This window comes from Notothenia rossii (genome assembly GCF_949606895.1).
Source record: "Notothenia rossii genome assembly, contig: scaffold_289, whole genome shotgun sequence".
Taxonomy (NCBI): domain Eukaryota; kingdom Metazoa; phylum Chordata; class Actinopteri; order Perciformes; family Nototheniidae; genus Notothenia; species Notothenia rossii.
Genome location: NW_027639646.1, coordinates 37,501 through 50,443, shown reverse-complemented (window position 1 = coordinate 50,443; position 12,943 = coordinate 37,501). Strand labels below are relative to the sequence as shown.

Sequence of the window (12,943 nt, the reverse complement as noted above, 5' to 3'; positions counted from 1 at the left end):
CCTCTCTCAACACCCATATGAACCAGACCTTTAAACGGATTTACTTTTTCTTTATGGATATTTTACAAATCGTCCCTTTAAACGTTATTCTTTTTTTACTGTCATAGTATTTCATACCTGTTTTTCATTTATTCTCATATTTTTTTAGAACTATAATGATCATATAAACCTGCGCCTCGGAAATAATTGTTTACATAAATGGGACCAAAACATTTGAGACCCACTGAGGTAACACTGAGAGAGTCCTTTAGCTCACTGAGTCTCTCAGTCTGACAGGAGACGACTCTCCTCCACTTTGTTGTTGAAAAACATCCGTTAGCGTAGCTCGCTAGCACCAGAAGCTAACAACAACGATCTCCGGTACCGGTGCTCTCTCGCAAAATGGCTCGTTCCACACACACACAGAGCCGAGCTCTAATGAAACACAGAGACCCAGACGTAATAGTACTGAATCATATTATTTTCGAATCAATAATCTTTCAAATTATGATTTTTGTTTTTGTTTTTAATAACCATTTTTCCTCCTGGTCTCTCGCGCCCCCCCTGGCATGCCTCGGCACCCCCGAGGGGGGGCGCGCCCCACACTTTGAGAACCACTGCGCTAAAGTGTCTCAGAAACATTGGTCACCTGAACTGACCTCAGAGGATCAAAAACTGACTAAATGAAATGAGACTTTGACGAACTCTGCAGAAAAGCAGCGAAATCCACTTTGTGTTTTATAGGAACAATTAAGGTTTACTAAAGAAACGTCACAGACTCTCTGATTAGAACATTAATGATGTATTATTTATCTTCATGTTTTTAATGGATTATCTGCACAGTAACTTTTGATTTGAGGATTAAATGGTTTCGCGTTTAATTTGCAAATTGTTATAAGACATGACAATCCATTAATTTGGATATTAATTGTCCCAATGAAAATGTTTTTCTTTTTACCTTTAAAAACACATTGAGTTTACGGAAAATACTTATTTTTTGTTCAACAATATTCAGACATTATGTAGATCCAACCCAGTCTTACGGCATTTCGTGTTATAGTCACGAAATTAATTTAATCTATTGATTCGTATTCACCAACACGATTTTTGCATTTTTTTCATGTCACACAGAACGATTTTAAAAGCAATGTATTTCTATTGGTAGTATATTTTGTGCCTGCACCACGTCTTTTTATCTGGTAGGGTCTTGGAAGACCAGAAGCTGTGTAGTTCATAAAAACATTTTCTTACTCAATATCTTACCCTAAGCATAACCCTTTTATTTTAAATTGTATAATGTCGGAGATGTTTTGTCATCCGCGAGGAAAATAAATGGGGCTCAGAGCCTCAGAATACTGAAATCTGTATTTTTTCCCTTCTAATGAGTTATTATTTGGTGCAGGCACGAAACATACTACCAATAGAAATACATTGCTTCGAAAATCGTTCTGTGTCAGAATACTGAAATCTGTATTTTTTTTGTATCTCTTTTTCCTTCAAATTTTTTATTATTTACAATGCTTTTAAAATCGTTCCGTGTGACACGAAAACAATTCGAAAATCGTGTTGCTGAACACGAATCAATGGATACATTTCGTGACTATAACATGAAATGCCGTGAGACTGTGTTGGTAGATCACACATGTTCAATGGTTAAGTTCGAGACACCTTTTATTTAAAGTTTTATATAAATGTTTTCTGTACAAATTATCCATTAAAACCTGTTGATACCCTGTTTGACACTCTTTTTATTCGTAAATGTCCAAATATTGTTATATTTTACATTTAAAAAACACTTATTCAAAGGTTTCTTTTTACTTCCTTTGTAATAAACACATCTTCAACAGCTTTCCATTTAAAGTTTTAAAACCGATTTAACAATAACAAAGAAATTCAGTGGTCCGGGTTGTTTAGTGGATCATAACAACTGTAAGTGTTTGTGATGAATTATCTGAAGGTTTAAATGTTTTTTTAAACCTCTGAGACAAAGAGGATCATAAAGACTGAGAGCTGCAGTCTTCATGATCTTCACTGTTTTATTCACAACACGGATGCTAACTACAGCTAGCTGCTAAAGCTACACACTACTGTTTGCACTGATGAATTATTAGAATTATAAAATAATAACTTTCAACTTGAAGGCACTGTCTGACATTTGACTAAATCCTCTGTTCTTCTTTCACTTTAGATATTATTAATGTCATCTCTGTGTCCAGGACTGCTAGTTTAGCTTAGCCTAGTTTAGCACTTAGACAGTAGCAAGGGAAACTACCAGTGTTTGATACTAAAATGTTTTGTTCAGCAGAATAATCTCCACATACTAACACCACCAGAAATCTAATGTTGGGCTATAAAGGAACTACAGCACGGTCACATGACTTCACCTCGACACTGCTAAGGTAAAGGTGGCTAATGTTGGGCTATAAAGGAACTACAGCACGGTCACATGACTTCACGTCACCACCGCTAAGCTAAAGGTGGCTAATGTTAGGCTTTAAAGGAACTACAGCACAGTCACATGACTTCACGTCATCACCGCTAACCTAAAGGTGGCTAATGTTGGGCTATAAAGGAACTACAGCACGGTCACATGACTTCACGTCACCACCGCTAAGCTAAAGGTGGCTAATGTTGGGCTATAAAGGAACTACAGCACGGTCACATGACTTCACGTCACCACCGCTAAGCTAAAGGTGGCTAATGTTGGGCTATAAAGGAACTACAGCACGGTCACATGACTTCACCTCGACACTGCTAAGGTAAAGGTGGCTAATGTTGGGCTATAAAGGAACTACAGCACGGTCACATGACTTCACGTCACCACCGCTAAGCTAAAGGAGGCTAATCTTGGGCAGGGCTGCCAACACTCACGCATCGAGCGTGAGAGTCACGCAATTAACCCATATCTCACGCACTCACGCCACACTTGCCTTTCCTCACGCTAAGTCTTTCGTCCACAATAAATGTACATAAATATACAAACAAAGTGAAGGAACAGTAAACCAAGCGGTCTACAAAATGAGACGGTCTTCTGGCTTAGTTCAGTAAAGTTGGAATGATATTGGGAGATTCTGATTTCACGGATCAATAACTCATGAACAAAACGTGCTTCAGACACAAATGACGTCTCCTAAGTACAGTGGTAAGGTTGACAACGAACTACAATCACATTTTGATTTAAAAAAAAAGCCAATACGCGCCGTCCTCCGAGCTGGACACATTACATTGGTCTCTATCTGCAGCCGGAGTAGAAACGAGTGCTCAGGGACCGTCTGCAAAGTGTAACTCCGAAAAAAGAGAATACAATAATATTCAATCACTAAATAAACCAAAAAAAAAGCGCCTAATGATCAATCATTTACCTGATCAATTATGTATCAATAACTGACCAACAACTATTCAATCATCTAGCTCTGATCAATTATCAATCAATTACGGATTCATTACTGATGTTTAATTACTGATTACTGTTTTGTCGGCTTCGTACTTTAAATAAATCTCTATGTAGATGATGCTCAGATTTCAGTTCCTACATTAGGCGCTTTCACACTAAGTACTTTTCCCAGGAATATTTCCAGGAACTCTTAATTCCTGGAAATATCTAGTAGATCGCGTTCACACCGGAATAAGTCCATGAGGGAGGATTACGCAAATGCAGCAAAATGAAGCCGCTGACTTCACTTCTTCTGCTTTGTGTTTACTGGCAGGCCGCAAACAACTTCACGGCATATACTGCCACCCGAAGTCCCTGAGCCCCCCGGGTAAATCGCCAGAAGCGCAGACACCTCCTCATCACTCCACCACTCCCACGTTTTATTTTGTGTTGCCATAAGTTAGTCACTCTCCGTTGGTGCGCTGGGCTAATGCTAATGCTAATAATGCTAATGCGAGCAAATAAAATGACGGCTTCACAAAACTTTTCAGAGTTTTACAGGGCGTGCGTGGTTTGCAATTCCCCCAGCCAATCAGAAATTGGAACCTTTTCCTCCCCAGGAAAGTCCCACCTCTCTAGCAGGGACTGAAAAGGGGCGAAAAGGTTCCCGAAAAAAAGTTACAGTTCCAGATATTTTTTGGTGTGAATGCAAAATCCCAGGAACTATCGGAACTATTCCTGGGAAACGTACTCCGGTGTGAAAGCACCTATGCATGAAAGTAACACCTACGTCACTTCCGGGCGAAAAGTACGGCTCCGCCCACTTTTAGGGGAAAACAACGCTGTCATTTCATTGGCGGTCAATAAAAATTCTGAAGTTTTTACCAATCCGATCAGAAATGTAAGAAAACCGTGTATGTTTGGATCTTCAAAGAGTCCGATTACGATGGCCAGACAGGCAAACAATTACATTACATCATTTGAAATCGACGATCGGGCTCGATATATGGTTAAATTAAAATCAGTAGGCGAGGCTGTCATTTCGCCAGCTGCCGTCATTTTTGCCCGGAAGTGACACATGTGTTACTTTCATGCATAGGTGCTTTCACACCGGAGCACTTTTCCCAGGAATAGTTCCAATAGTTCCTGGGATTTTGCGTTCACACCAAAAATATCTGGAACTTTCACTTTTCACTAATTTTTAAGACATATTTTACTAATTCAAATGTTTTTTCAAATACAACTTTTAGAATTTTTTTTTGCATGTTATACTCTGCCTTTTATGACTTATTACACAAACGTTATACTGACTATGACTTTTTGACACATTTTACCGCCTATTTCTTCTTATCACATACTATACTATGAAACTGCAACTTTTAAAGTTATAGTATATTGTTTTATAAAATATAATATATGAATCTTTGACCTTTTTATTAATTATTATGGTATGACTTCATAGTTTTAGAAAAGTTGTGTAATTATGAAAAGTGTTAAAAAGTTTTTTTTAAAGAAAGTTTTTAATATTTAGTCTAAAAAAAAAATCCAGAACAAAGACCGTTGAGAAAAGTTTGTATATTGAAACCTTTAAATATTAATTTATTGTAATATTCCAACTTCAAAATATTAAAACTTTGATAAGGATTCTTTTCTTTTAGTTGATTTATAATGATGGTCACATTTGTCTGAAAAAAACTGTCAAATAAACTCTTAGCACATCCTCAACCTCATTAGCTATCTGAGGTTTAAATACAGACAGAAATAATAGTTATAATAACAAAAACAAGAACAACAACAACCCACGTCTGTGTGCAAACAGCTGCACTGGTTTACTGGACAGTTAAATACAGTTTGATGAGTTTCAGGCTTCAGATCAGCTAACGAGGCTACAGTCATCCAGCAGAGGCACGAAGAAGAAAAATACCCCCCCACATCACTTTGTTCAGTTCCTGTGATGTCACACTGCAGGCTCCGCCTCCTTCACATCAGCCTGCTGTGCGTTCAGGTACCCCAGCTCATGGTGCATTCAGGGACCCAAGACTGAACCACAGGAGTTGTGTGTATTTGCCTTAAGCTGTGACGACGTGACGACAGAAGCAAACAGACTGACATTTACAAGCAGACGAGGGGAACCTGAACGCACCACCAGAACGCACCACATTGAAGGTAGGAGGCGGAGCCTGAGGTATGACGGCATCATATTGCACAACCAATCAGCTGGCTCCGCTGCTGAGCGTCTCTGAAGGATCAATGATAAGGCATCCGTCCACTTCCTGCTCTCAAAGAGTCTTTTCTTCAAAATAAAAGCAGAATGAAACAGAAAACAGGTTTGTGCTTCAGTCTGTCAGAATCAGGGCTGATCAACAACTAATCAATCATTTATCTGATCATCAATTACTGATCAGTTATTAATCAATTACTGATGAATAATTAATCAATCATGTTTCACTCATCCGAAACCTTCCCGTTGTTTTGGCTTCCTTCCTAAAATAAATCACTTTAAATGCAGATGACGCTCAGATTCATGTTTCCTAGAAGCAGTTTAACCAAAACATTTCCTTTCTTTTTAATTTGAAGAGGAGAAATTAACTAAAATGCACTTCCTGTGTGGCCTCAGGTTGGGAACTAATCCATCAGATGTTTTTAAAATAATAAAATGGCCCCTGATCCTGAGAGCCTGAGGACTGGGTTTTGTTTTCCTCTCAGGACGGACTCTCTGCTCTGCAGTCTGTACCGGCACTATGAGGGGGGGGACAGTCAGTTTTGGGGATGGGGGGCGCCTCCTCCTCCTTTTCCTCCTCCTTCAGGGGGGGGTCAGACTCGGGTGAGGCTCCTCCCACTTTGGGTTTAATCTCAACAACATCCAACGCTTCTCCTCCTGCTCCTGCTGCTGCTGCTGCTAATTCTTCTCCTCCTACAGGCTGGTTAGAAGAAGACAAAGCTTCAGTGATAATAGCGGCCGTTTGAGAAACCCAGTTCAATTCGGACCTCACCTCTCCTCCCACAGCTGCTGCATTTGGGGAGGAAGGGGAGGCGAGGGGGTCCGCTGGGGTCTCTGGTTGATCAGCAGTTGGTCCTGGAGGGTTGTCGGTGTTGTTTTCGGGCGCTGCAGCAGCATCGTTAGCATCGTTAGCAGCAGCATTATTTTGGTTGTTGTTCAGGTTGTTGTTCAGGTTGTCCTGCAGAGCCGTCTGGTTGTTCTGACCCGCCTGCTGGTTCTGGAGCAACATCTCCTGGATCCGGATCTGCTGCAGGATGGCCGGGAGCTCGTAGTGGTGGAAGAAGTAGATCATGGAGTGCTGAAAGGACAAGAAGGAAGTCAGGAGGTTAGGATGTTAGGAAGTTAGGAGGTTAGGTATAAGGCGACGATTTAAGGATTCAAAGGCTTATTGAGATAGCAGCTTAAAATAATAAATAATTAACAAGAAGGTAGTGTTGGAACATACTGAATGTCCTCCTCCAATGTGAGAGTAACATGCTAACAAAGGTATCCCAACTGTAGCTGTGTACATGACGGGATGTATGATTACCTAGAACAGTGTTTTTCAAAGTGGGGGTCCCGACCCCCCGGGGGGCCGCCAGGGGACACCAGGGGGGTCACGCAAAGTTTGAGGGAAAGGGGAATTTTTTTTAAGTTACATTTTTTTTTTAGATGTTATTAATAACTGCATATCTATCAATCCATGTGTCCTTTGATGCCAATCTTTTAATATATTTTTTAAATGTATTAATATTTTATTTTTAAATCACACGACCGCCCTTCAAGCCAATCAGAATCGAGCTGATGCTACTGAGAGTGAAACTGAGTATCTGCTCAGCTTTTGGAGCAAGTGAGAGCTAGTGAATATTTCGCTCTGCAGCTGGATGAGAGCACGGATGTAGCAAATATTGTTGTTTATATATATGAATATAAATATTTTTATTGATAATATTACTGTTGAGTATTATATATAATATTATTAATGCATAAGTAGCTTTCAAAAATGCTAAAAATATATGTTAATTATTCATATTACTGTTCAAAATTATATAATATTATAACGACAGAAATCACTTTTAAAATGCTTTAAAAATATGTTTTCAGTTGATATTACTGTTTAATATTGTGTTAAGAATGTTTATAACAGAAGACACAATGAATGTAATGAATGACAAACAAAAGATAAATACAAATGTTTAGAAGAATAACTGATTATTAATTATTAATACAAATATATATTAAGAAAATGTATTAAGCTGTATGATTAATTAGTCATATTTTCCATCATAAACATTGAATACTGCTTTCTATCCCTCCATCTTGTGACTGTGTAACTCCCTCTCTTGGATATCAGCATGTGAAGGACACTGTTCAGGAACTAGTTGATGCTCTGTATGTGATGACTACTTCCATTCTTCAAAGTCAGAATTTTGTTGATCAGAGCTATGCTAACATTGTAGCTGTTTGGAAAACATTGAATGTCCTCTTCCAATCTGAGAGTAACATGCTAACAAAGGTATCAACTGTAGCTGTGAACATGAGGATGTGTGATTACCTAGCAGAGCATCAGGACTGTTTGAGGCAGTCTATGTGACAGTCATAGCTATGTGATTAACATGATGATTCAGCCTCTACGTCCCCCCCAGCTCCCGACCCAGCTCCCCCCCCAGCTTCCCCCCCAGCCCCCGACCCAGCTCCAGCTTCCGCCCCAGCTCCCGCTCCAGCTCCCGCCCCAGCTCCCGACCCAGCTCCAGCTTCCGCCCCAGCTCCCGCTCCCGCTCCAGCTCCCGCTCCAGCTCCCGCTCCCGCCCCAGCTCCCGACCCAGCTCCCGCCCCAGCTCCCGCCCCAGCTCCCGCTCCAGCTCCCGCCCCAGCTCCTGCTCCCGCCCCAGCTCCCGCCCCAGCTCCCGCCCCAGCTCCCGCTCCAGCTCCCGCTCCAGCTCCCGCCCCAGCTCCCGCTCCAGCTCCCGCCCCAGCTCCCGCTCCCGCCCCAGCTCCCGCCCCAGCTCCCGCCCCAGCTCCCGCTCCAGCTCCCGCCCCAGCTCCCGACCCAGCTCCCGCCCCAGCTCCCGACCCAGCTCCCGCCCCAGCTCCCGCCCCAGCTCCCGCTCCAGCTCCAGCTCCCGACCCAGCTCCCGACCCAGCTCCCGCCCCAGCTCCCGCCCCAGCTCCCGCCCCAGCTCCAGCTCCCGCTCCAGCTCCCGCCCCAGCTCCCGACCCAGCTCCCGCCCCAGCTCCCGCCCCAGCTCCCGCTCCAGCTCCAGCTCCCGACCCAGCTCCCGCCCCAGCTCCCGCCCCAGCTCCAGCTCCCGCTCCAGCTCCCGCCCCAGCTCCCGACCCAGCTCCCGCCCCAGCTCCCGCCCCAGCTCCCGCTCCAGCTCCAGCTCCCGACCCAGCTCCCGACCCAGCTCCCGCCCCAGCTCCCGCCCCAGCTCCCGCTCCAGCTCCAGCTCCCGACCCAGCTCCCGACCCAGCTCCCGCCCCAGCTCCCGCCCCAGCTCCCGCTCCAGCTCCAGCTCCCGACCCAGCTCCCGACCCAGCTCCCGCCCCAGCTCCCGCCCCAGCTCCTGCTCCCGACCCAGCTCCCGCCCCAGCTTCCGCCCCAGCTCCCCCCCCAGCTCCCGCCCCAGCTTGTAAATAATAAAACAATAATGAAAAAGCACCTGGATGAAGAGCCAGGAAGTGACCAGAGCCAGGCTGCTGTACTGCCCGTTGAAGCGGTAGTGATACGCGTAGAAGGCAAAATGGTACAGATAGAAGAACCTGAGAAACAGAGAAGATATACGTGAGTATTACAAATAAAACACTTGATTTGATTCATTTTGAACATGTAAAACAATAATGAAATGAAACAAGATAATTATGATACTGTACAAACTTAAGCAGTACAACTAATTATATATAAATAAATGATCTACCTAATTACACCCCTTCTCCCAAAAACTAAATAACATTTATTTGTACTCCACTGTCACGTTCACTCTGCGGCAGCGCACATAGCAGTTCGCTAGCATTATTTAATATTCAACATTTTATTTAACCATTTATTTACATATTGTTTCTTGTTGGTGTTTAACAAATAAATACACCCCAATACAAATATATATAACATTAATATCAGAGCAATACATCTAAATGTATGTCGAGATACAATATACATTAACATGAGAAATAGATTATATCATTATCACTACAATATATATATATATATGTCATATTTGATAAGACAAATATAAAAGACTATCTTTTTACATCCACCATCCAAAATACATTTGTTATTAAAAAACAAACAAAAAATAAATAAATGGTAATCAAGAAAAGATAAAATAACACTGTGTGTGTGTGTGTGTGTGTGTGTGTGTGTGTGTGTGTGTGTGTGTGTGTGTGTGTGTGTGTGTGTGTGTGTGTGTGTGTGTGTGTGTGTGTGTGTGTGTGTGTGTGTGTGTGTGTGTGTGTGTGTGTGTGTGTGTGTGTGTGTGTGTGTGTGTGTGTGTGTGTGTGTGTGTGTGTGTGTGTGTGTGTGTGTGTGTGTGTGTGTGTGTGTGGAGGGAGGGTTGTTTTTATTTTATTTCTTGTTTTTTTTATTTCTGTTTGTCTGTAGTATTGTTATTATTTTTAGCTTACAACAATTCTGGTCCTCACCTACAAAGCCCTCCACCACCTGGCCCCCCCATATCTCACAAACCTATCAACCCCCACGGTCCCTCAGATCAAATAAAAATGTGATCACAAAAAGAAAGATAAAATAACAAATCAAATAAATAAACCGTAAACACCCAGTTATGATTAAACAGTGTCATCGCTGTGTGGTTGGTCATGTGACTGACCTCAGCCAATGGCGCTTGCTGGTGTTCGTGTGGCAGCAGATGGCGTCATACTGATCGGCCAACCAGACGATGAGGATGATGTAGAAAGCCGTCGTCGTGTCGTTGAAGAACTCAGACATGATGGCCTCCATGCCTGAAGACAGGAAGTGACATCAGAAGGTTAGGATTCAACTAAACAGCCAATCAATCACAGGCTTCAGATTTGAACTTGGAGACTTGAAGAGGACAAAGTCTGATGACAGGAATCCATTTTTTTTATCTCCCGATAATAAACCATTCTTTCAGTGGCCACCTTCACCACCTACCTTCACAGCCACCTTGACCACCGCCTTGACCACCACCACCATGACCACCTTGACCACCTTCACAACCACCTTGATCACCTTCACAGCCACCTTCACAACCACCTTGACCACCTTCACCACCACCTTCATCACCACCTTGACCACCTTCACAACCGCCTTGACCAACTTCAGAACCACCTTCACCAACTTCACCACCACCTTCATCACCACCTTTACCACCTTCACAACCACCTTGACCACCTTCACAACCACCTTCACAACCACCTTGACCACCTTCACAACCACCTTGACCACCACCTTCACCACCACCTTCACCACCACCTTCACAACCACCTTGACTACCACCTTCACAACCACCTTGACTACCACCTTGAATACCACCTTCACAACCACCTTGACTACCTTCACAACCACCTTGACTACCACCTTCACAACCACCTTGACTACCTTCACAACCACCTTGACTACCACCTTCACAACCACCTTGACTACCACCTTCACAACCACCTTGACCACCACCTTGACCACCACCTTCACAACCACCTTGACTACCACCTTCACAACCACCTTGACTACCACCTTCACAACCACCTTGACTACCACCTTGACTACCACCTTCACAACCACCTTGACTACCTTCACAACCACCTTGACTACCACCTTCACAACCACCTTGACTACCACCTTGACCACCACCTTGACCACCACCTTCACAACCACCTTGACCACCTTCACAACCACCTTGACCACCTTCACAACCACCTTGACTACCACCTTCACAACCACCTTGACTACCACCTTGACTACCACCTTCACAACCACCTTGACTACCTTCACAACCACCTTGACTACCACCTTCACAACCACCTTGACTACCACCTTGACCACCACCTTGACCACCACCTTCACAACCACCTTGACCACCTTCACAACCACCTTGACCACCTTCACAACCACCTTGACTACCACCTTCACAACCACCTTGACCACCTTCACAACCACCTTCACAACCACCTTCACAACCACCTTGACTACCACTTTCACAACCACCTTGACTACCACCTTCACTACCACCTTGACTACCACCTTGACCACCACCTTCACAACCACCTTGACTACCACCTTGACTACCACCTTCACTACCACCTTGACTACCACCTTGACCACCACCTTCACAACCACCTTGACTACCACCTTCACAACCACCTTGACTACCACCTTCACAACCACCTTGACTACCACCTTCACAACCACCATGACGACCTTCATCTGGAACATGAGTAACTACACTCTGGTTGTAAGTTCTTCTACATGGACTATAAATTCCTCCACTCACGACATGACTGCCCTCAAATCTGGTCATGAAAACCTCCGACCAGACATGACTAACCACCTCCTCAAACCTCTTCTTGCTCTATTTTATTTTGTACATTGCACTCTCAAAACATTCTCTTGCATTTGAATACATTTTGTATTTGATGTATTTGTTTTATTTGACCTATATACATTCATGTTGCATTGTTGAAGAGCCTTACATTTTCATTGCTATATCTTAACAGCACATCACCAGGACGGAGCTGCCTTCCATGGAGGACCTTTACTCCCAGCGGCTCAGGAAGAAATCCCTCAACATTATGAAAGACCCCCACCAGCCCAGCCACAAACTGTTCAGTCTGCTGCCGTCCGGCAGGCGTTACCGCAGCATCAGGACTAAAACCACCAGACTCAGGGACAGTTTCATCCCGCAGGCAATAAGACTATTAAACACCTGAACTTTGAAATAACATCCATGACATTCATCTGGCTGCTACTTAGAAGTTATTGATCTAATAGATCATATTCCAATCACTTGTACATCGACTCTTAGTGCACTATTTCTATTCTATTTGTATTTACTTGCACTATTTTTTCTGTTTATCTGTGTTATTGTGTTGCACTGTTGGAGGAGCCTGTGACCTCAGATTTGCGTTGTCATAGCTACACTGCAGCTAAGTACAAAGGACAATAAAAGCCTTTCATCTTGAATTGAAATCGACCTCAGTATATGACTTCCTCTACTCACGATAAGGCCACCTCCACTGCCTCCACTCAGGAAATGAATGCAGGACTTGATTTCACGGATGTGGACTTACCGACGAGGGCCAGGATGACGGTGAGCAGAGGGGCTGCTGGGAAGGCGATGGTCATGTTCATCTCTAGCATCTGAAGAAGATCCACTGAGGGGAGAGGAACACATCAGATCAATAAACAACAACATTCTGGATCAACGCAAGTAATCAGTTCAACTACTGCGGGACATTCACACACGAGAATCCTGGGAAAAGTATTGTTTTAAAGGTGATTCTTCGCCTTCATTCAAAACGTATCGGAAACATTTATACATATTATAGTCACTTTATATATTCAAAGTTTTAGCTTGTATTGTCAAAATGATACTTATACTGTCAGTTATGTGTGATTGCACCATCGGGAATGCTTG

At 43.3% G+C, this 12,943-nt stretch overlaps 1 protein-coding gene across 4 annotated transcripts in view; it reads right to left on the bottom strand.

The window, feature by feature from the left end:
* Positions 1–5,152: 5,152 nt before the first annotated feature.
* The window catches only part of tmem259 (transmembrane protein 259), a 25,000-nt gene continuing 17,209 nt past the window's right edge, over positions 5,153–12,943 (bottom strand). For 3 of the 4 annotated variants that reach the window (XM_079695832.1, XM_079695831.1, XM_079695833.1), the window contains exons 9-12: positions 12,597–12,680; positions 10,160–10,292; positions 8,996–9,095; positions 5,153–6,651 (exon numbers count right to left, since the gene is read on the bottom strand). In XM_079695832.1, coding sequence (XP_079551958.1) covers positions 6,055–6,651; positions 8,996–9,095; positions 10,160–10,292; positions 12,597–12,680 — 914 coding nt within the window. In that variant the 3' untranslated portion in view covers positions 5,153–6,054. The remainder of the gene's footprint in view (positions 6,652–8,995; positions 9,096–10,159; positions 10,293–12,596; positions 12,681–12,943) is intronic. The other variant, XM_079695834.1, reaches the window with a different exon arrangement.